At 39.9% G+C, this 23,462-nt stretch overlaps 1 protein-coding gene across 1 annotated transcript in view; it reads left to right on the top strand.

Annotated features, from left to right (window-relative positions):
• The window catches only part of LOC141174064 (uncharacterized), an 80,254-nt gene that overhangs the window by 2,753 nt on the left and 54,039 nt on the right, over positions 1–23,462 (top strand). The window contains exons 3-14 of the mRNA XM_073658697.1: positions 1,458–1,481; positions 6,245–6,277; positions 8,666–8,707; positions 9,599–9,649; positions 11,233–11,470; positions 11,629–11,755; positions 13,542–13,629; positions 13,988–14,097; positions 14,978–15,185; positions 15,707–15,829; positions 17,520–17,640; positions 22,900–23,038. Coding sequence (XP_073514798.1) covers positions 1,458–1,481; positions 6,245–6,277; positions 8,666–8,707; positions 9,599–9,649; positions 11,233–11,470; positions 11,629–11,755; positions 13,542–13,629; positions 13,988–14,097; positions 14,978–15,185; positions 15,707–15,829; positions 17,520–17,640; positions 22,900–23,038 — 1,304 coding nt within the window. The remainder of the gene's footprint in view (positions 1–1,457; positions 1,482–6,244; positions 6,278–8,665; positions 8,708–9,598; positions 9,650–11,232; positions 11,471–11,628; positions 11,756–13,541; positions 13,630–13,987; positions 14,098–14,977; positions 15,186–15,706; positions 15,830–17,519; positions 17,641–22,899; positions 23,039–23,462) is intronic.

The following is a 23,462-nucleotide window of genomic DNA, read 5'->3' as shown; positions in this document are numbered from 1 at the left end:
GAGGTAGGTTTGGGGTCTGTATAGATGGAAGATCAGGTTTGGAGTCTGTGTAGAGGTGGGTTTGGGGTCGGTATAGATGGAAGATCAGATCTGGAGTCTGTGTAGAGGTAGGTTTGGGGTCTGTATAGATGGAAGATCAGGTTTGGAGTCTGGGTATAGGTGGGTCTGGGGTCTGTATAGATGGAAGATCAGGTTTGGAGTCTGGGTATAGGTGGGTCTGGGGTCTGTATAGATGGAAGATCAGGTTTGGAGTCTGTGTAGAGGTGGGTCTGGGGTCTGTATAGATTGAAGGTCATGCCTGGAGTCTGTAGAGGTGGGTCTGGGGTCTGTATAGATGTAAGGTCATGTCTGGAGTCTGTAGAGGTGGGTCTGGGGTCTGTATAGATGGAAGGTCATGTCTGGAGTCTGTAGAGGTGAGTCTGGGGTCTGTATAGATGGAAGATCAGGTCTGGAGTCTGTGTAGAGGTGGGTCTGGGGTCTGTATTGATAGGTCAGGTCTGGAGTCTGTGTCTAGGTGGGTATGGGGTCTGTATAGATGGGGGCTCAGGTCTGGAGTCTGTTTAATTGGAGAATCTGGGATCTATATAGATGAGAAGGTCTAGTCTAAAACCTTTATACAGAAACATGACAGAATTTAAAGAGGTATTTCCATCTCCAAGACCCTATCACAGTATGTAATATATGTTATATTACTAATTAGTAATACCTCCAATTAGAAATGTAGTATAGTTCTCCTGATTAGCTGTGTTGCTTACCGCATGTAGGGCATTGCAGTAGCTTAGGTATCCATGATAACGACTACTCATATAATGACAGTTAGTTAGACAGCTCTTAGTAGTCACAATCATGGATACCTAAGCGACTGCAATGCCCTACATGAGGTAAGCGACATAGCAAATCTGAAGAACTATACTTAATTTCTAATCGGAGGTATTTGCTAATATAATTGATATTATACCTACTACATATTGGGATAGGATCTTGAAGATGGGAATACCCATTTAACTTTATCAAGAAATATCAGTGTGCGCGATACAGACAATGTAATGTTCTTAGAATTTTGAAGACTGCCATTATTAAGCATTTTCACAGTGTTTGATTGCTAGGTCTGAAGTATTCAACTGTCTGAAAATAAGTATTTATTCATATACTTTAACTCTGTGCTTTATCCAACAAAAGTTTATGGGAAGACACGTCTAAACTTGGTGTCATGGCTCTAGATTTGTCTGATATGATAATAAGAGCAGGTGTGTTAACTGCCTATAACTGCTAAAATGAATATATGTGGCAGGCGCCTACAATCATTGAATATTTAAAAAAGCGCAGATTTTTTTTTTATGACAAAAATATACAGTATATAGACTTTATCTAATTTTTTTTATCTGTCAGTCTTGGCACGTTGTACTGCAGGCAGTTGAATTAATTGATATTTTAATCTTGTCTTATATTTTTCCCAGATTCAAGTCCAAACAATAGATTGAGTGAGTATACTTTATTTCTATTGATTTTGGATTGTATATTTTCAGATTATGACTTTCATACATTCTAAAATATGCTTATCCTAGAAAAAGTCATCGGACCTCTTACTTTTAGGCCTCCATACACATTAGATAACTGTCTGACACAGGGACGTTGGACCTACAGCTATCTCTTCTGACTCCTCCGTATGCAGGACCGCTCGGCTCGGCTCTGCCAAGAACTCCTGTGTTCTCTATTATTGGCAGACTCCTCCAGCATCAGCTTATCAATTAGGAGAACAAATGGATCAGATGTTGAAAGCCAAAAATCTGGATCTTTCTCTCCCCCAACATCGTTTAGGGTAGAGTCAGGAGGCTCCTCAACCCAACAGACTGTCAGACCATCTGGCCGATATCAGTGGGTTTAGTCTAATGTTCCTGGAGGCCATTATCATTTTGCTTTCTATGTTGGGTTGAGCAACCTCTTCTTCTCCTTGGTGTATTATTATATTTGGACATGGATTACTGGGAAAATAAATGGGTTTACGGTGTTTTTTTTTTTTTATAAAGATTGCTTAGCATCCTCTAACAAAGAAGGTTGTATTTCACTTTCATAATTTATTAAGAATTTGTTTTGGTCTTTTTTGTAAAGGTATTTAAAAATATATTCCTATTTTAGATAATTATGGAATTTCCGCTGGATATGCCATAAATCTCGAATAGGTCTCAGCCACAGAAAAGGGTCCTAAAAGGATCTGAGTTTGATCCTTCCAGGTTCAGCTACTTGATGAATTGAGGTAGTGAAAAGTGAAGGAGTTGGCTTTGTACAAGTCGCTCTCAAGTGCACACATATCACACTCTGGCCCGCAAGGTGATTTTATTTGGCCCACGACACAAGGACCACCACCCCTATGTGGGGCCCATTATTCTGTATAGAGGACTATATGGGGCCATTATACTGTATGGAGGACTATGTGGGGTTATTATTCTGTATGGAGGACTATGTGGGGCCATTATTCTGTATGGAGGACTATGTGGGGCCCATTATACTGTATGGAGGACTATGTGGGGCCCATTATACTGTATGGAGGACTATGTGGGGCCCATTATACTGTATGGAGGACTATGTTGGGGCCATTATTCTGTATGGAGGACTATGTGGACCCCATTATACTGTATGGAGGACTATGTGGGGCCCATTATTTTGTATGGAGGACAACGTGGGGCAATTATTCTGTATAGATGACTATGTGGGGCCCATTATTCTGTATGGAGGACTTTGTGGGGCCCATTATTCTGTATGGAGGACTATGTGGGGCCCATTATTCTGTATGGAGGACTATGTGGGGCCCATTATTCCGTATGGAGGGCTATGTGGGTCCCATTATTCTGTATGGAGGACTATGTAGGCCCATTATTCTGTATGGAGGACTATGTGGGTCCCATTATTCTGTATGAAGGACTATGTGGGGTCATTATTCTGTATGGAGGGCTATGTGGGTCCCATTATTCTGTATAGAGGACTATATGGGGCCATTATACTGTATGGAGGACTATGTGGGGCCCATTATTCTGTATGGAGGACTATGTGGGTCCCATTATTCTGTATAGAGGACTATGTGGGGCCCATTATTCTGTATGGAGGACTATGTGGGGCCCATTATTCTGTATGGAGGACTATGTGGGGCCATTATTCGGTATGGAGGGCTATGTGGGTCCCATTATTCTGTATGGAGGACTATGTGGGCCCATTATTCTGTATGGAGGACTATGTGGGGCCCATTATTCTGTATGGAGGGCTATGTGGGTCCCATTATTCTGTATGGAGGACTATGTAGGCCCATTATTCTGTATGGATGACTATGTGGGTCCCATTATTCTCTATGAAGGACTATGTGGGGCCATTATTCTGTATGGAGGGATATGTGGGTCCCATTATTCTGTATAGAGGACTATATGGGGCCATTATACTGTATGGAGGACTATGTGGGGCCCATTATTCTGTATGGAGGACTATGTGGGTCCCATTATTCTGTATGGAGGACTATGTGGGGCCCATTATACTGTATGGAGGACTATGTGGGGCCCATTATACTGTATGGAGGACTATGTTGGGGCCATTATTCTGTATGGAGGACTATGTGGACCCCATTATACTGTATGGAGGACTATGTGGGCCCATTATTTTGTATGGAGGACTATGTGGGGCAATTATTCTGTATAGAGGACTATGTGGGGCCATTATTCTGTATGGAGGACTATGTGGGGCCCATTATACTGTATGGAGGACTATGTGGGGCCCATTATACTGTATGGAGGACTATGTGGGGCCCATTATACTGTATGGAGGACTATGTTGGGGCCATTATTCTGTATGGAGGACTATGTGGACCCCATTATACTGTATGGAGGACTATGTGGGGCCCATTATTTTGTATGGAGGACTATGTGGGGCAATTATTCTGTATAGAGGACTATGTGGGGCCCATTATTCTGTATGGAGGACTTTGTGGGGCCCATTATTCTGTATGGAGGACTATGTGGGGCCCATTATTCTGTATGGAGGACTATGTGGGGCCCATTATTCCGTATGGAGGGCTATGTGGGTCCCATTATTCTGTATGGAGGTCTATGTAGGCCCATTATTCTGTATGGAGGACTATGTGGGTCCCATTATTCTGTATGAAGGACTATGTGGGGCCATTATTCTGTATGGAGGGCTATGTGGGTCCCATTATTCTGTATAGAGGACTATATGGGGCCATTATACTGTATGGAGGACTATGTGGGGCCCATTATTCTGTATGGAGGACTATGTGGGTCCCATTATTCTGTATAGAGGACTATGTGGGGCCCATTATTTTGTATGGAGGACTATGTGGGGCCCATTATTCTATATGGAGGACTATGTGGGGCCATTATTCTGTATGGAGGGCTATGTGGGTCCCATTATTCTGTATGGAGGACTATGTGGGGCCCATTATTCTGTATGGAGGACTATGTGGGGCCCATTATTCTGTATGGAGGGCTACGTGGGTCCCATTATTCTGTATGGAGGACTATGTAGGCCCATTATTCTGTATGGATGACTATGTGGGTCCCATTATTCTGTATGGAGGACTATGTGGGTCCCATTATTCTGTATGGAGGACTATGTGGGGCCATTATTCTGTACGGAGGGCTATGTGGGTCCCATTATTCTGTATAGAGGACTATATGGGGCCATTATATTGTATGGAGGACTATATGGGGCCCATTATTCTGTATGGAGGACTATGTGGGCCCATTATACTGTATACTGGTTGGCCCACGACTTTGTCCATGTTTTTCATTTTGCCCCCTGTGTGTTTGAGTTTGAAATCCCTGATCTAGTGAATTGTTTAGGAAAATAATCTGGGCGTAAGTGATTATTGATAGGTTTAGGTCTCAGAGGTAGAAATGCATAAATGTTGGCAATGCCTACTTTTAGCAGGCATCACTGAATACAAGGAAAGATTAATGAACCGAAGTAAAATCCTACAAAAGGAAAAATTAAAAATAAATGATAGATTTATATATGCATATTATATTTATTTTACCACGTGAGCCATAGTACAGATAGGATCAAATATTACATAGCCAATGATCTACTAGTGACTACATTTACAGTATGTAACAATCTAGATAGCAATCAAAAATACTTTTGTCTATTTACACAACTAGAACTCATATTTATGAGTTCATATATCTGTGGTTTTCAGATAGCACTCACACCTAAGGTATACTAAGGGGCTGTGTGTCGCGGGAAAAAGACATTGACACGTCCGATTTTGATCCGAGTGTTGGATCAAAATCGACAATACAAGTCTATGGGTCCATGGAAAAAATTGGACTGTACTCGGATGACATCGGAGTGCATCCCGATTTTCACGGACTCTCAGAATGGAGAAGGTGTAGAAACTTTTTTTTTTCTACGCATCCGAGAAAAACTGATGCAGCTCTGGTCAAACTTTAATCAATGTCTGATCAGAATAATCAGATAATTCTTCTCGGATGTGGTGACATCGGTAGTGTGACCCTACCCTAAGTGGAATTATTAATTTTTCAATATAAGTTTGGAATGTCAGGCTGTGGTTTTCTGATATGATAGTGATAGCAAGAGACAATTTATACATACATTTTTCCGTAATTAATTTGCATTTGATTGCATGAAATGAGTATTTGATACAATAGAAAAACAGAACTTAATATTTGGTCCAGAAACCTTTGTTTGCCATTATACAGGTCAGACGTTTCCTGTAGTTCTTGACCAAGTTTGCACACACTGCAGCAGGAATTTCGGCCCACTCCTCCATACAGATCTTCTCCAGATCTTTCAGGTTTTGGGGCTGTCGCTGGGCAACAATGAGTTTCAGCTCCCTCCAAAGATTTTCTATTGGGTTCAGGTCTGGAGACTGGCTAGGCCACTCCATGATTTTGAAATTCTTCTTACGGAGCCAATCCTTACTTGCCCTGGCTGTGTGTTTTGGGTCATTGTCATGCTGGAAGACCCAGCCACAACCCATCTTCAATGCTCTTACTGAGGGAAGGAGGCTGTTGCCCAAAATCTCACGATACATGACCCCATCTATCCTCCCTTCAATACGGTGCTGTCGTCCTGTTCCCTTTACTGAAAAAGGGTTTTAATGTTTTCATTCTATATCCTCAATAAAGACTTGGCAGTTTAATCATGTATTAAATTAATATTTGACAATTAAGTAATAAATTCCAATGCAAAAATAACCTTCTTTCTGGTTTTCTACTACCAGTATTTCAGCAGTATTTGATTCCACTTTCCAATGGTGAGTACATTTACACATCAATGTCTACTGTTTCCTAATGAATATGTTAAAGTATATACTGAATTGTCTCCCATGTTCTTGACGTGCTCTTTATTAAAAATGAAGGTCTCAGTTAATCTATCCCATATCTATCTATCTATTTATCTATCTACTCTGCTTGTAGAATTTTACTTTGACATCTAGGAAAAATCCAGTGTTTAAGTTTCTGTCACAAGTGCAAGGGGCGGGCAATGCACTTACAGGTGTCTTTCCTCTCTCCCTTTTCCCTACCCGCCGCCATCCTCCAGTCTCCAACTTGTATCAGTGACCTTTCTCCACTACCCGAGATTTTGAGAATTCCGCCAAGGCACCGTCATTCCCCCGAGTTGTCTACTCAGAGGGGGCTGTGCATGCACAGATCAATAGTCCGGCTCTTGCAATGTCATCAAGAGCTTACTGCACATGCGCCACCCCATTCTGAGGAGAAGCCCCCCTGAGGAATAAGTACCCCTGCACAAAATCTCAGATGGTGGAGGCAGATCACTGAGAGTGAGCTTTTTGTTAGAGACACCGAAGAGTGGAGGCAGGCAGGGAAAAGGGAGAAAGGCAGGAGAGCTGGACTGGACGTGCAGTGCCCGACTGCTGCACTTGCAACTAAACCTTCAATGCTGGATTTCTCTAAGATGTCAAAATAAAATTCAACAAGCAAGGTAACAATTTAATAAGGAAGAAAAGGCACTTGGCTCACATACCATTGTTTAGGGTTGTAATATCCTGATGGCAGGTTTGCTTTAACACCTTTCTGATGTGGAGCGCAATAATACACCCCACGTCAGATCCCCTGTTTGGTGCGGGCTCCGGCACTGAGCCCGCACCTTTCCGGGCACATGTCAGCCGATCTATACGGCTGACATGTGCCCTCAACAGCCCCGAGTGGAATCGGGAAGCTTCCGGGAAGCGCGTCATTGGCCCCGCCGATCGGCGACCCCGTCATATGATCACGGGTCATCGATGGTTTGGCATGACAACCTGGGGTCTGCAGGAGACCCCTGTGGTTGTCACTGATTGCTATGAGCACCGCCCAGTGGTCGGCGCTCATAGCAAGTGAGCAATTCTGCTACACACAGGCGATCTGATCAACGCCTGTGTGTAGCAGAGGGGATCAGACAACTGCAGCTTCTGGTCTCCCATGGAGACTATTGAAGCATGCAAAAGTGTAAAAAAAAATGTTTTCAAAAATATAAAAAAATATAAAAGTTGAAATCACCCCCCTTTCACCCCATTCAAAATAAAACAATAAAAAATAAACCCCACATACACATATTTGGTATCACCGCATTCAGAATCGCCCGATCTATCAATATAAAAAAATAATTAATCCGATTGGTAAACGGCGTAACGAGAAAAAAAATTCTAAACTCCAGAATTCCGTTTTTTTTTTGGTTGCCGCAACATTGCAATAAAATGCAATAACTGGCGATCAAAACATCATATCTACCCCAAAATTGTATCAATAAAAATGTCAACCTGGCACACAAAAAATAAGCCTTCACCCGGCTCCAGATCCCAAAAATGGAGACGCAATAGGTCTCGGAAAATGGCGCCATTTTTTTTTTTTTAGCAAACTTTGGATTTCTTTTTCACCACTGAAATAAAAAAGAACCTATACATGTTTGGTATCTACAAACTCATAATGACCTGGAGAATAATAATGGCAGGTCAGTTTTAGCATTCAGTAAATGTGGTAAAAAAAAAGCTCATAAAACAACTGTGGAACTGCACTGTTTTTGAAATTTCACCTCACTTGGAAATTTTTTCCCATTTTTCAGTACATGATATGGTAAAACCTGTGATGGCGTTCAAAAGTACAACTTGTCCCGCAAAAAATAAGCCCTCATACGGCCAAATTTACCAAAAAATAAAAAAGTTATGGCTCTGGGAAGAAGGGGAGCAAAAAGCGAAAAGGCAAAAACGGAAAATGCTCCGGTCATGAAGGGATTAATGTCTATCAGCACAAAATGACTGTTCAAACCAAGCACAGGTACTCAGTGCACCTTCCCATCTACTTGGATTCCATCTGTTTCCATACTTCTCTGGCTCCTATAAAAAAAGAGCTGTCAATTAAGTAAGAGGAGGATGGAGATAGAAGGAAAACAAGTAATTGGAAAAGTGCATACCAAGGGTGCACCGAACGCCTGTGCTTGGTTTGAACAGTCATTTTGATATTCGATCAGATGATGTAGAAAAACTCTTCATTATGCAGAAATACTGATAGTGTGATTATGTTTGCTCATATAGTAACATATGTAATTCCATGGATGCTGTTTCAGTGGCCTGACTATCCATATAGTTAGACAGTTCAGGGGCTCATTATCTGGAGTGTAATTTTTGTACTTTTACCATTTATAGACACAACGGATCCAATAGAGACAGAATATGATTCTATTGATGGTAAGTGGAACTGTATCATTTAACTAGTTCATGCCACTAACTTGCATTAAAATAATGTTAAATGTCTCAGGAAAAATCTTAGAAAAAGTGGTGATACGTCATTGATATATCCACCATACGGGTGCTTCAGATTGGATGGTTATCCTGGTGGAAAAATAAATGTTGACTTCTAGTGCTCTCCAGGGTAGGGCTGGTCAACAAGAGTCATAGATGATCCTTCATAGACTGTTTTTGTCAAATGTCCAATGGGAGACATGCCCATTTGAAATTTATTTGAATCCCATTGACCGTTATTAGGGACAATTCATATGAGTTAATTCGCACAATACCTTCCTGTAAATGTAAAGACATTGTTTAGTTCTAAAAATGATTTTCACTAACCTCATCAGGGTTAAAAGAGGGGGGTCATCTTTTTCAGGGTCCTTACCTCTTGCCCAGAATGGAGAAGCATTACTCAGACATCACTCAATGATTTAAATGTAGACTGTGTAATGTTTAATTTCACCAGTGGGGGCACTTCAGGTTAATGGAACACTCAAAGTTTACCGCTGATCACTTGGGATCCCAGCAGGGGAATATTTTATGATCAGCCTTTCTTCCTTACAGCCTCAATCCCCTGATGACACCTATCTAGGCAAAACATGTTGGGGAGGCTATGAGCTATATTTTAACAGCTTTTTTTCATTTTAGCTATCTATTTTATTTTAGCTATTTTTATTTTATTTTGGCTATTTTCTGCATAGCTTGACAGTCTAATTCAGGTACTCAACCTCTAGCTGCGGCACATAGATGATCATAACTGAAGTACCGTTCTGCAAAAACAGCAATTGCAAAAAAATATGTAAAAAAATTTAAAAAAGCAAAAACGTTTAACTTTTTTTTACTTTCTAGATAATTACTTATTTGGTGGTCTGGAAGTAGGCCCTGCGAACTACTCTAGTTGTAAGTTTCATTTGACTTGCTTAAACATAGATCAATAAATTCAATAATTAAATCATTCCTGATAAAGTCTACTCAAATACTATTAGAATACATATATTTAATATAATACACACTGTATAGTATTTTTATTTAAAATAAAAGGGGTTATTCTTTAAAAGAAAAAAGTATGCTGTGCTGTGTTCTTGTTTTAAATATATAAAACTTACTCATGTACTTATTTTCAAATGTAATCCAAAGTCAAGAAAACAGCATCAGTCACAGATTCCAGCTCCAATCCCATGATTTATTTTTTTAACTTTTTTATTATTTTACTATTTTTAATTTTATATAGTGCCATTAATTCCACAGCGCTTTACAAACATCACAGTCTCCTTGGGGCTCATAATCTAAATTCCCCAAATTGGAGAGTGGGAGGAAACCAGAGAACCTGGAGGAAACCCACGCAAACATGTGGAGAACATATATACTTCTTTCAGATGTTGTCCTTGGTGGGATTTTGAACCCAGGACCCCAGAGCTGAAAAGCAACAGTGTTAACCACTGAGCCAACGTGCAGCCCTCCCATAGACTTGTATGCTAAGATACTGGCTGGCTGTTCATTTCTATAGACAAGCCAACCCTCCTTCCATGCATTGGCCATGACAAACAAGGAGCTGACTTAGTTATTGAAATGACCCTTGACACACCGCTCTAATGAGATGCCAACATAGGAAACTATCTCCCTTGTCAAGCAAAGAGACAGAAATGGAGTTGTAGAGACATGTGATCCAGATTTTTATTAGCCCATTATGCTAAAGTTTTATATATTTATAAAAGCAACACAGTGGAACATTTTTTTCAAAGGGGTTTTCATATTTTAGACCTGGTGTCCCCAACCTGTGGCTCGCGGGCCCATGATGTGTGGCTCGTGGCTGCCTGCAGGCTTGGTGCATTAGCTCCAGATCTAGCAAACAACGAGCAGGTCTCCAGATGGTGAATTTTGTGAGTAGCCATACACAGAAGAGCAGATCTGAATGTGCAAATTCTGACCCTGGGGGTTTGGAGATAATTTAAGTATGGTAAGCTGGAGACCTGATGATGCTACCTGTCAGAGGAGGTACTTGAAGCTGGATGCAACAGTGTGGTGGGAGTGATTGATGTGAGATTACTAAATGGTCATATTGTAGAAACCTCTCGATTTTGGCATACCTCCTCGGTGTGATTTCTGTGCAAAAACTTTGACTGTCATTACACCAGTAATGGGGGCTTTATGTGTCGCTACTGTGAGGGGAACGAGAGCTGGATGTGGTTTGTGACTCAGATCTAAATGTGGCTTGCGACACTCTCTCAAAGCTAAATGTGTCTTTCAAGGTCAGAAAGATTGGGGACCATTGTCTTAGACAATAATTTATACCTTGGAGACATCTCACCAATCAAGTGATCGCCATGGATCTGGCTTCTGGGACTTCTGGCAAACAGCTCTTACTTTTCTGGGGGATGATGTGAAGAACTGTTCATCTCTGATCCTATAGGGTCAAACTATTAAACGCTATGAATATACAGTATATCAGTGATATAACAATTGACCATCTTTCATTTCTTCAGGCTCCAGTAAAGGAATATGTTCTACATGGGGGAACGATCATTTTATTACTTTTGACAATGACCTCTATGAGTTCAAAGGATCCTGCAACTATGTTTTTGCTACCGTCTGCAACAATAACAACCCAGAGTTCAACATCCAAGTTCAGCGTTCCGGTGGAACGTCCATTACAAGAATTATGATACAGGTTGGAACTGTCAACGTGGTCGTCAATGGAAACTCAATAACCATTTTAGGAAAGTAAGTCTACAGTCCCGTAGATGAAATAGGATGTGTTCAACTGTTAGGATACAGTGAAGGGAGGCGATTTATTGCAGGGTGTTTGTGTATATTCTTTGGACCTTGATGTACTCCAAAGTTTATTTTTTTTTTTTATTTCTTTATTTTCTTTTTTTTAGGACAATTCTCTTGCCTTACACCACTGGCGGCATTGAAATTTTCAAAACTGGAGCTATAACAAAGCTGTTTTCCAAACAAAAAGATTTTGAGCTTATAGTAACCTGGAGCGGTGACAGTAATCTTATGGTAAGGAAGGTGTATATTTCACACATACAACACATATGAATAATGAAAAAGTGGGCAGCACGGTGGCTCAGTGGTCAGCACAAAAGCCCTGCTGCGCTGGTACAACATGGTTTTTGCATGTTATCCCCCTGTTTACTTGGGTTTCCTCCCACACTTCAAAAGTCATACTTGATAGAAAATTTAGATTGTGAGCCCCAGTGGGAACAGTGACGACAATGTCTGTAAGGCGCTGCGGAAAATGTTGGCACTTTCTAAGCAAGCATATTAAGTAAACAAGACAATTAATAAATTATTGTGCTACAAGTTTTTTCATCGAGCTGACAAATACTTATTTGGTGATCATTGTTTGCCATTTCCATTTTCATTGTATACAATCTCATTCAATACCTATTAACAAGTAACTACCGATGAAAGAGAAATTTGTAACCTGTCAGGATTTTGCAGTTTCTAAATGGATTCTAGCTGAACTTTCTTATTAAAGGGGTATTCTTAAGTTCTTAAATTGCTTTAATTAGTTAAACAGCATGAAAATAAGCAAGTTTGCAATTGACTTGCTTTTTCTATCTGCTGACATTCTCTTGCAGTGACAGCTATTATCTTTGATAGTGTACAGCTGGTTTCCTTGGAGCTTGGCCACCAGAGCCTGTCCAGACTGATGCCCAGTGTGCGTAGTAGTTAGAATTCTAGGAGCGGAGTTAACTCCTAACATACCAATCAGTTTTCTCTAGACCATTGATTTCTATGTAAGAGTTATCTACTCACCTCCTTTCCCCTCCCTCTTAGCGTCTGAAGAGAGATGGTTATAAATCTTGCAAAATCAGCAGCTGCATCTTTCACAGCAGATCACCTAACCACGGCTCTCACTGTTCAGAGCTGTGTGCTTGTTCAAATGCTGTGTTATCACTATGTGTAAATTCAGTGATAGCAGTTTAGACTCAGAAAAAGCCACTAATAGCTAAATATGTTACAGTAGAACTTGTGATGAGCTTTATAGTTCTACTAATACTACAGTTCTGCTATTACCAGAACTGTCACTCAAGGAGGAGAGCCCGCCCTGCCAGAAACCAGGAAGTAAGGAAATTGCATAGCTCTGAGCTGCTCAAGAGAAAACTTGAGAATACCGTTTAATAGCAATATTATCGTTACTATTAATAATAATAATAATTTCATTTTATAGTGTCAACTTATTCCGCTATACTTTATAATTCATTGGCTTTGTATATGAACCAGAGAAATAGTTGTTTTTTTAAAATTACAGTGAAGTAAAAAGCATAAAACAATATATTTAAGTATCGGGTATGTACTAATTTAGACACCATAGACTTGTGATTTTTACAGTGATCCCTACTTTTCAATGATGATCATGTTCGGCCTATTATTTTACTAAATTTTGCAAGCTCGTTTTCACTGTTACCTTTTTTCTTTTATATGATGAAATTGTAAAATTTCCTCAAAGCAATCAGTTTTCAAATAAATGTACTCTATAGCTGTCCAATTTAAAAAAAAGCTTGACAAGGATAGCATGGTGGCTCAGTGATTAGCAATGTAGCTTTGCTAGAGACCTGGGTTCAAATCCCACCAAGGACAACATCTGCAAGGAGTTTGTATGTTCTCCCCGTGTTTGAGTGGGTTTCCTCCAAGTTCTCTGACACTTCAAAGACACACTGATAGGGAATTTAAATTGTGAGCCACAGTGGGGACAGTGATGATGACGTGTGTGAAATACTGTCGAATTAATGGCACTATGTGAGTAAAATAAATAATTCCTTATGTTTTTTACCAACAGATAGAAGTAGACAGGAAGTATATGAACAGAACTTGTGGACTTTGCGGAAATTTTAATGGTATTCACAAAGATGATTTTGTAGTAAATGGTAAGTTTTTAGAACTTGCATTCTGAACTTTTCAAACTTCCCAAGACTTTCTCCAGAGTCTTTAGTTATGGCCAAGGCTCTATCGATGCATAGTGATGTATCTACGGTTTGCTATAAGCACCAAAAATGCCTATGTCAAATATATCCATAGAGTCACATGAACCAAGGGTGTTCTTTTGGTAAAAACTAGGCTCGTGTGTGTCAACATATCTTTATCTTCATCTTATCGTCAAGTGTAGCCTGCCATGCCTTCCTATACTCGTAACAAACTATAATTAGTCCTGACATTTAAATCATATTTGATTAGAAATAATGACTCTCTGCTGCCTTTGTAATTAATCTTCATTGCATTTTTTAGAGAAACTGTTGACACCATATCAGTACGCCAACTTGCAACAGATAGATGACCCTAATGACATTTGTCCTCTTCATGTGCCACAGAGGAGCATCTTAAACAGCGATCAATATGTAAGTCATATTTTTCTTGTATTTACGCTAAGTTTCCATGTTCTCAAACAACATCACTTAATTGGAGCATATGGTCAAAATGAAGAGGACCTTTCATTAATTTTTTCATCTAGAACTGGACACATGATGTAATAGCGGCTGCAGAGCGGAATAAAATGTTTTTTTTTGTTTTGTTTTGTTTTTATTTTGCCTCGCTGTTGCAGAGATATTTGCAATAAAAGTATTTGGCACCTAATTTGTTAAGTCCAAGTGGGTGTTATGGGATAGCATCTCATACAGGGAGAAGAAGGGCACGCCCCCAGTGAAAACTATCTGATAACACCCACCTGGACTTAACAAACGTTAACTCATCAGGTGCCAATACTTTGATTGCTAATATTTCTGTAACGGAGAGGCAAAATTAAAAAAAGAAAGTTTTATTCTGCTCTGCAGCCACTATTGCATCGTGTTTCTAGCTCCACATGGAAAATTTGGTATTTTTTAAGGCGTATGTAAACTTTTAGCCCATCCAAAAATAAAGAAAAATGGATCAGCCAGTTTTATTTCTAGCATTCTGTATATTTAGCTCCTCTGCAGCCCTATGTGTATCAACTAACACACTATACCTTAACCCTGCAGTCATGCACTAAAACAACCTACATGGTAACATAGTTAAAAAAAAAAGAAAAATATCCATGAAGCTTAACCTATAATCCCAGAGGTGTTTTTTTGTGTGGACATCAATATATGTCTACATGCATCAGAGCTCCTCTTGGTTTATTCATTTTTGGAGCTGTGCCTTGGGTTTCTTGACACATTGTGATAAAATAGGACGTCTTAGTGAAGATATCCATTTGATTTATGTGATGTCACCTATATCATTGAATGTGTTTTTCCATAGGCAAATGAATGTTTAGAGCTTCTTCAACAAGTTTCTTCTTCTTGTCTGATCGACAAAACCCAATTTCTTAAAAGATGCCAACAAGACTTACAACAATGTGATGCACCTGGGGACAAAAACTGCGCATGCGCCACTCTCTCAGAATATTCTACCCGATGTGCCCTTTGCTTCCAACCAATAAACAATTGGAGAAACAAGAATCTATGTTGTGAGTGCTCCTAAGAAAAAGCCATAACTATGTTTTCCTTCACCTGGGCAAAGGTTCACGCTCTACTGAGCCCTGTGACTAAATATCTTGCTACCCCTTCCATGACCCAGCACATACAGTTACATGACAATAAGTGACTAAGTGGGTGGCATTCAGTCATTTCTGGATAATTTCATGTTTATTCTGCGTCAGGTTACTGTGGCAGACTATTATGTTGCTGTATTTTGCAATTCATCAGTTTTGCTTCCAATTTCCTGGATGTGACAATATTGTTGCCACATCGGTGATGATGATGATAGATGAATAATTTAATTTAAAGGTTTGCCAACCAACTATAACTACTTTCCAAACCTTTAATACTAGGGTGCAGAATTTGCAACTGGTGTCAGATAGGGACTAAACAATGAGGAGAACAGTGTTATTATAGAAATGTTATAGTCGAGGGGAGACCTATTGTTAAGGATTTTGAATCTCTTTATACTTACAGTAATTGTAATAAAATACTTTGCTTTTATATTTAGCCTTGGACGCTTGTCTGTCCAACCAGATGTATGAAGAATGTGCAAGTCCTTGCAGCCCTACATGCTCCAACCCCCAATACACCTGCAATTTACACTGCGTCTATGGATGCTTCTGTCCATCAGGTAGGACTTTCTGAGTTCACAAAAGGGGATCTTCATCATTTAGCAAGAGAAGAAAGAGGGTACAAAGTATATCTCTGACGCCGGCGGATCTAACGTTTCCAGACATTCCATGGACTTTACATTGCTTTTAATATAATGGAACACTTTATTATCAGGCATTGCCTCCTAACAAAAAGGAATGGTGGGCAATCCCTTTAAATAGGTTATGTAAAGGAGATAAAAGCCATTTATATGCCCAATTTTTTGGCGGAATTGGGACATCTGTGTATGAGATAAATTGCCATTCATATAAATGGCCTCCATAGAGTAATACTTTTGCAGCAAGGGTTGTCAGATCTGCTGCAATCCCATTTATTGGCAGCACGGTGGCTCAGTGGGCAACACTGAGGTCCTGTGTTCAAATCCCACCAAAGACAACATCTGCAACATAACTTTGTGGGTTTTCTCCAGGTTCTCCAGTTTCCTCCCACACTCCAAAGAAATAGTGATGGGGAATCTACTGTAGATTGTGAGCCCCAATGGGGATAGAGATGATAATGTCTGTAAAGCGCTACAGAATTAATGGCGCTAAATAAGTGAGATGAATAAAATAAATATGTTTGAAACGGATCCGGTATTATATAAAAATGGAGCAAAAGTAGATGCAAAATGAAAACTAAAGTTTCCGTTTTTGAATGGATCTATTAAACAAAAAAAATGATCTGTATAAAAACAGAAAGTTTGTTTTTCACTTTTGTTCCGTTTCTAATGGATCCATTTTTACACAGTTGCAATGTGAGTATAAAACACATAGACATGCAAGTCTGAGCAGTTCTTCACTTGACCGTTTAAAAATTCTCAATCAGTTGATTGTTAATTGATAACGGCTGCTCAGTTATGAGAGTTTTTGGATCCTAATCTAATACAGTATCAAAACCATCTAAGCCATTTAAAGGCAATCTGTCACCACGCTTTTGCTACCCCATTCTGAAAGCAGCATGATGTAGGGGCAGAGACCCTGATTCCAGCGATGTGTCACTTACTGGGCTGCTTGCTGCAGTTTTTATAAAATTCCTTTTGTTTTCTCTGCAGCACATCTAACAGTTCTCTGCATGCTGAGCTCTGTATAACCCCGCCCACACCTCTGATTGGCAGCTTTCTATGTACACTGTGCATAGGCAGAAGGCTACCAATCAGTGTGGGGACGGGATTATACAGAGCTCATGAATATGGAGTACTATCTGGCAGTAGGTTTACCAGTCTTCTAGTGATAATCTCCTGCTAATATTTTTTTTTATCAAATCTACAGCAAGAAGCCTAGTCAGTGACACATCACTAGGATCAGGGTCTCAAATGTGATGGCGCTGCAATGAAATTATGAGCAATGGCTGCTTGATTTGCTACATTGCTGACCACTGAGTGTACAGCATGGCACACATTGGGCTGAGCATATTATAATGAGGCCCTACTTACATGTAGAAAATACTCACAAAATATGATTTATTATTTTAAGGAGAAAGTGGACTTTATTTCCCAAAACTGTCTAACAGTAAAATTAGTCTTGTTACTAATGAAGGCCAAAACAGTGCATTTATTAAATGCAATTTATTAAAATCTATAGCATTGAATCTTTTTAACTTATGGGGCCTAGAATAGATATTCATTATGCTTATTATGACATGATAATAACATATTTATATATATTTTCCAGGAACTGTCCTTGACGACCTTTCGAGAAATTCTACCTGTGTGCAAGTCAGCGACTGCCCCTGTTTTTTCAATGGAGAAGTCTATAGCCCGGGAGATCATATTCGCACTGAATGTAGAGCTTGGTGAGTTCGAAAATAAATAATGGTGAAAGTTGTTCTCTCCATTGCAAATTGCCTCTTCAGAGAGAAAGAAAACTTGAACTCTATAGCGCCACCTATTGGAAGCAGCAATCCTACAAGTCACAATCGACCCTTTAACGAGCCTTGCAATATGACTTAGTATAAAAGCCAAATCAGAATCTCAAATGCGAATTGAGCTTCTGATTTGGCTTTTATCCTAAGTCATATTGCAAGGCTCGTTAAAGGGTCGATTGTGACTTGTAGGATTGCTGCTTCCAATAGGTGGTGCTATGGAGTTCAAGTTCTCTTTCTCTTTGAAGAGGCAATTTGCATATTAAATTTCCCAGAGGAGCATTGTATGGTGAATAAGCCTCCTTACCTTGGCATGCCAAAGCCGGTATGTCACTCTCCTCAAGGAGAAACGTTACCCCTTAGTTCTCTCCATTGTAAGCCAAGTGATTTATTACATGCAGGGAGGACAAAGAAAGATATAAATAGACCTTTGTGACCTAAAAAAACACAGAAGTAACATGTTTCTAGTGGTGGCCATATTGGAGAAATATATTTCTTTCCTGTACCACCTTTATAGACATTTTGACAGGGTGTGTGTGCCTTATGATGGCTGCAATAAATGGGTGTTAAAGAGGTTGTCCACTACTTTTCCATTGATGCCTATCCTTAGGATATGTCATCAATGTCTGATCGGCCAGGGTCCGACACCCGGCACCCCCATCGATCAGCTGTTATCTGTGTCGGCGGTGGCCGCCGGCCAGAATTACTTACTTACCAAGCTGGCCATCTGCTTGTAGTGGCTGTCGCAGAGTACTACACAACCGCCTCCCATTCAAATCAATAGGAGGCGGATGTGCAGTACCATGCGGTAGCTACTACAAGTAGACTGCCAGCTCGGCAAGAAAGTAGTTTTGGCTGGCGGCTGCAGCCGCCGACACCGATTTTGTGCTGCCTATTAAAAGCACAACATGAGACCCATCTAAGTACATGTGACACTGGTTGGGAACCTAGGGTCTAGCCAAGTTAAATTACTAATAATTAAGTACAATACAAATGTTTTTTACAAGATAGACTATAACATGATGTAGCAAACAAAACCACGCCAATTATTACTAATTTCCCTATTTGTTCAGTTTACTATTCAATACCTTCACCTTTCACAATGGGTCACGTAATATCACAACTTCCTTATCACGTTCACATTAGAATATAGCATGACAAGTGGGAAATATGCGAATCTCTCAATTCCATCATGAAGCAATGTAACCGGAAGATAAGTAATCAGTTCTCAGACTTCTGTGCCATCATGTTTTTATAGCTTTGGCTCAAGACACCATTATTGGGTTACAAGCTTTCATTGCTTCTGAGTCCCGAGGTTCCCATTGTTATGCAATTATCCATGATTAACTGTTGAGCAATAAAACCACAAAAGACACAGACAATAGCTTCCACCTATTGAGTGTAAAAGACGCCTTAATTGCTATAATCCAAAAACATAATATATCCGTAATTCTTCACTGAAACCATGTAATAGCTATAGATAAATGATAGATAGATAGATAGATAGATAGATAGATAGATAGATAAGAAAAAAATTAAAGCAGTCCCTGAACAATGAGGGTGCAAAGCCTCTTTAGCAACAACCAAACCATCAAGATAAAAAAAACAGCAACTGGAGGCAACACAACAAAATTAATGTAAAAAGTTTTTTTAATTGCCCATTGTGGCGACATTTCATTTCAGAAATGTGAACCATTCTCAAACCTCACATTTCTGAATTGAAACGTCACCACAATGGGCCAAACATTTTTTACACTAGATTTCGGTGTGCTGCCTCCAGTTGCTGTTTTTTTTTTAGATAGATAGATAATGCTAAGATGTATGTGTAATAAGATGGACAAATGGAAGATTTTCACAGTTAATGCGTAACAGGATGTTCACAAGTCATCTACTGGCCAAAGATTGTAGGCCAAGGAAAAGTAAAAAGGATTACATCAGCAGAAACTGCATAACGAAGCACCTGATTCCTGAGGGAAAGAGATTGGAGGAGACACCAGGTTAGGTGACAGCTATGGTGTAGTTAATAATTATAAAAGGCCCAAGGGCAGTGAAGGAGAGGATTCGGCACCTGAACCTGTAGCAGGGCGGATGCATAGTGCCGCGAGGTTGGCTTATGTCCGCAATATCAAGTGACTGGACCCGATTGATGAATCGAGTGACCAGATCTGATTGATGAATCAAGTGACCAGACCGAGTGAAGAATCGAGTAAACAGAATTGGGGGCAAGTGACCATAGCTGGGTAGCCAGAACCAGAGACAAGAGACCAGAGCTAAAAGATCCGAGCCCAGGGAGCAGAGCCAGAGTCGATAGAGACAATGAGGCAGTTGAAGAGGGACATTGGTGTGAGCTGTGACTTCCGGTGAAGGTGTACCGTACACAGGGAACTGGGGCCGTGCTTCAGGGGACAAAGGGGGCCAGCAAAATGGGTGCGCAAAGTGACTCATTGATGAGGGACTCGCGGTCTAAAGGCATGGTATCATAGGCGTCTGGTAGGGCCTGTATCACAACTCTTATTGCCTAGAGAGAGGCAGGGAGATGGTGGTAATGGACAGATAGTGATGGTGACGCACCTCAGATTAAGGTACAAGACATAAATGACAATAATATTTGTTTATTTGTAATAATAGAACAATAGTGTGTGACTAGAATTGTGTTGATATTCTCAGTAGTGGAATGGTTGTATTTTATTGTACAATAACTTACAGTCCTTCCACCATTTGCTTTACCCTTTATATCGTGCCGTAGACATCACTTATACTTGTGTTAATCAAATAAATACTTGTTGGTTAAGGTACCACTGTGTGCTCATCCTCTGCGCTGTTGCATACACATACCTGTTTACATATGCAAACACTGAGTATATAAAATTTGGACTTCATTACTGCTATATAGAGTATACTTAAAAAATATATATACAGTCATATGAAAAAGTTTGGGCACCCCTATTAATCTTAAGCTTAATGTTTTATAAAAATTGGTGTTTTTGCAACAGCTATTTCAGTTTGATATATGTAATAACTGTTGGACACAGTAATGTTTCTGCCTTGAAATGAGGTTTATTGTGCTAACAGAAAATGTGCAATCTGCATTCAAACAAAATTTGACCGGTGCATAAGTATGGGCACCCTTATCATTTTCTTGTTTTAAATACTCCTGCCTACTTTTTACTGACTTACTAAAGCACTTTTTTTGGTTTTGTAACCTCATTGAGCTTTGAACTTTATAGCCAGGTGTATGCAATCATGAGAAAAGCTACTTAAAGTGGCCACTTGCAAGTTGTTCTCCTGTTTGAATCTCCTCTGAAGAGTGGCATCATGGGCTCCTCAAAACAACTGTCAAATGATCTGAAAACAAAGATTATTCAACATAGTTGTTCAGGGGAAGGATACAAAAAGCTGTCTCAGAGATTTAACCTGTCAGTTTCCACTGTGAGGAACATAGTAAGGAAATGGAAGAACATAGGGACAGTTCTTGTTAAGGCCAGAAGTGTCAGGACAAGAAAAACATCAGAAAGGCAGAGAAGAAGAATGGTGAGATCAGTCAAGGACAATCCTCAGACCACCTCCAGAGAGCTGCAGCATCAACTTTCTGCAGATGGTGTCACTGTGCATCGGTCAACTATACAACGCACATTGCACAAGGAGAAGCTGTATGGGAGAGTGATGCGAAAGAAGCCGTTTCTGCAAGTACGCACAAACAGAGTCGGCTGAGGTATGCAAAAGCACATTTGAAGAAGCCTATTTCTTTTTGGAAGAAGGTCCTGTGGACTGATGAAACCAAGATTGAGTTGTTTGGTCATACAAAAAGGCGTTATGCATGGTGGCAAAAAAACACAGCATTCCAAGAAAAACACTTGCTACACACAGTAAAATTTGGTGGAGGTTCCATCATGCTTTGGGGCTGTGTGGTCAATGCCGGCACTGGGAATCTTGTTAAAGTTGAGGGACGCATGGATTCCACTCAGTATCAGCAGATTCTTGGCAATAGTGTTCAAGAATCAGTGATAAAGTTGAAGTTACGCAGTGGATGGATCTTTCAGCAAGACAATGATCCAAAACACCGCTCCAAATCTACTCAGGCATTCATGCAGAGGAACAATTACAATGTTCTGGAATGGCCATCCCAGTCCCCAGACCTGAATATCATTGAACATCTGTGGGATCATTTGAAGAGGGCTGTCCATGCTCGGCGACCATCAAACTTAACTGAACTGGAATTGTTTTGTAAAGAGGAATGGTCAAAAATACCTTCATCCAGGATCCAGGAACTCATTAAAAGCTACAGGAAGCGACTAGAGGCTGTTATTTTTGCAAAAGGAGGATCTACTAAATATTAATGTCACTTTTCTGGTGAGGTGCCCATACTTATGCACCTGTCAAATTTTGTTTGAATGCAGATTGCACATTTTCTGTTAGTACAATAAACCTCATTTCAAGGCAGAAACATTACTGTATCCAACAGTTATTACATATATCAAACTGAAATAGCTGTTGCAAAAACACCAATTTTTATAAAACATTAAGCTTAAGATTAATAGGGGTGCCCAAACTTTTTCATATGACTGTATAAATTGGCCAGCTTTCACTTGTTCACACTTGGTTTATCCTGTTCAGAGGTGTTGGTCAGATTTTTATTTTTTGTAGTTTACTATTGGATGTTGTGACTGCCTCTTTTTTCTGACTGAGCGCTCCTCCTCCCATCAAACCAAGGCTGTTTTTATTTAGTGCATGACCCTACCTGGCCTTTTAAATTTGTAGAGTTATAGTCCGGAAGAGGCATGTTTTATAAATGTTAGGTTTAGGGTCCCATTAAAGAAAGGTACGCCTTGTCAAGTTCGTGGGCTCTCATGAATTGGCCAAAATATTCATCAAATATGCCTTTCTCTTGCTGAAAGATTAGAAATTTAAAGTGCAGATAGGGTACAACCTTAAGCTGATTAAAGGAGGGCTCAACCAAAATATGGAGGCCGTCAACATCTCCAATAGTATATTACAAAAAACGGACCAATACTTCTGAAGAGAATAAAGAAAGTGTGAACAGTGCAAGCTGCTATGACTGCATAATTTAGAAACTAAACAATACAGCAGCCTCTGTAAGAGATAATTTAACCTTTACAATTCATTGTTTGATTTATTTTATCATTGTAATGCTAAAGATAAGCTCTTCAAATGTTTGTCTTTTTATTGCAGTGAGTGCCAAATGGGGCAATGGGCCTGCAAAAACACTCCCTGTCCAGGTAGATGTTCCATAGAAGGGGGCTCTGTTGTCACTACATTTGATACTGACACGTATCGATTTCATGGAGCTTGTATTTATGCCCTGGTCACGGTAAGTTACTAACTCATAAATAATTTGGGTGTACATATGATGGCAGTGATACAGTCCTGAACAGGATAAATACTGTAGATACATTTTCTATTATAGTTCCACCCCTGATATCTAGTGCCTGGGGTGCCCCACTTGCTAAGACCCTGCTCCTGGTTTACCATACTTATAGCCCTTTTTTCCTTCCTTCCTTCCTTCCCTTTTTTCCTTCCTTCAGTCTTTCCGTTTTTTCCTTCCTTCAGTCTTTCCCTTTTTTCCTTCTTCCTCCCTCTTTTCCTTTCTTCCTTCCTAACCCTTTTTTCCTTTCTTTCTTCCTTCCTTCCATTTTTTCCTTCCTTCCTTCCTTCCCTTTTTTCTTCCTTCCTTCCCTTTTTTCCTTCCTTCCTTCCTTCCCTTTTTTCCTTCCTTCCCTTTATTCTTCCTTCCC

The sequence above is a fragment of the Phyllobates terribilis genome, unplaced genomic scaffold (genome assembly GCF_046119375.1).
Source record: "Phyllobates terribilis strain yellow unplaced genomic scaffold, ASM4611937v1 Scaffold_13__5_contigs__length_258822181, whole genome shotgun sequence".
Lineage (NCBI taxonomy): Eukaryota > Metazoa > Chordata > Amphibia > Anura > Dendrobatidae > Phyllobates > Phyllobates terribilis.
Note: the sequence above shows the minus strand (reverse complement) of the source record. Positions and strands in the feature narration are given on the sequence as shown.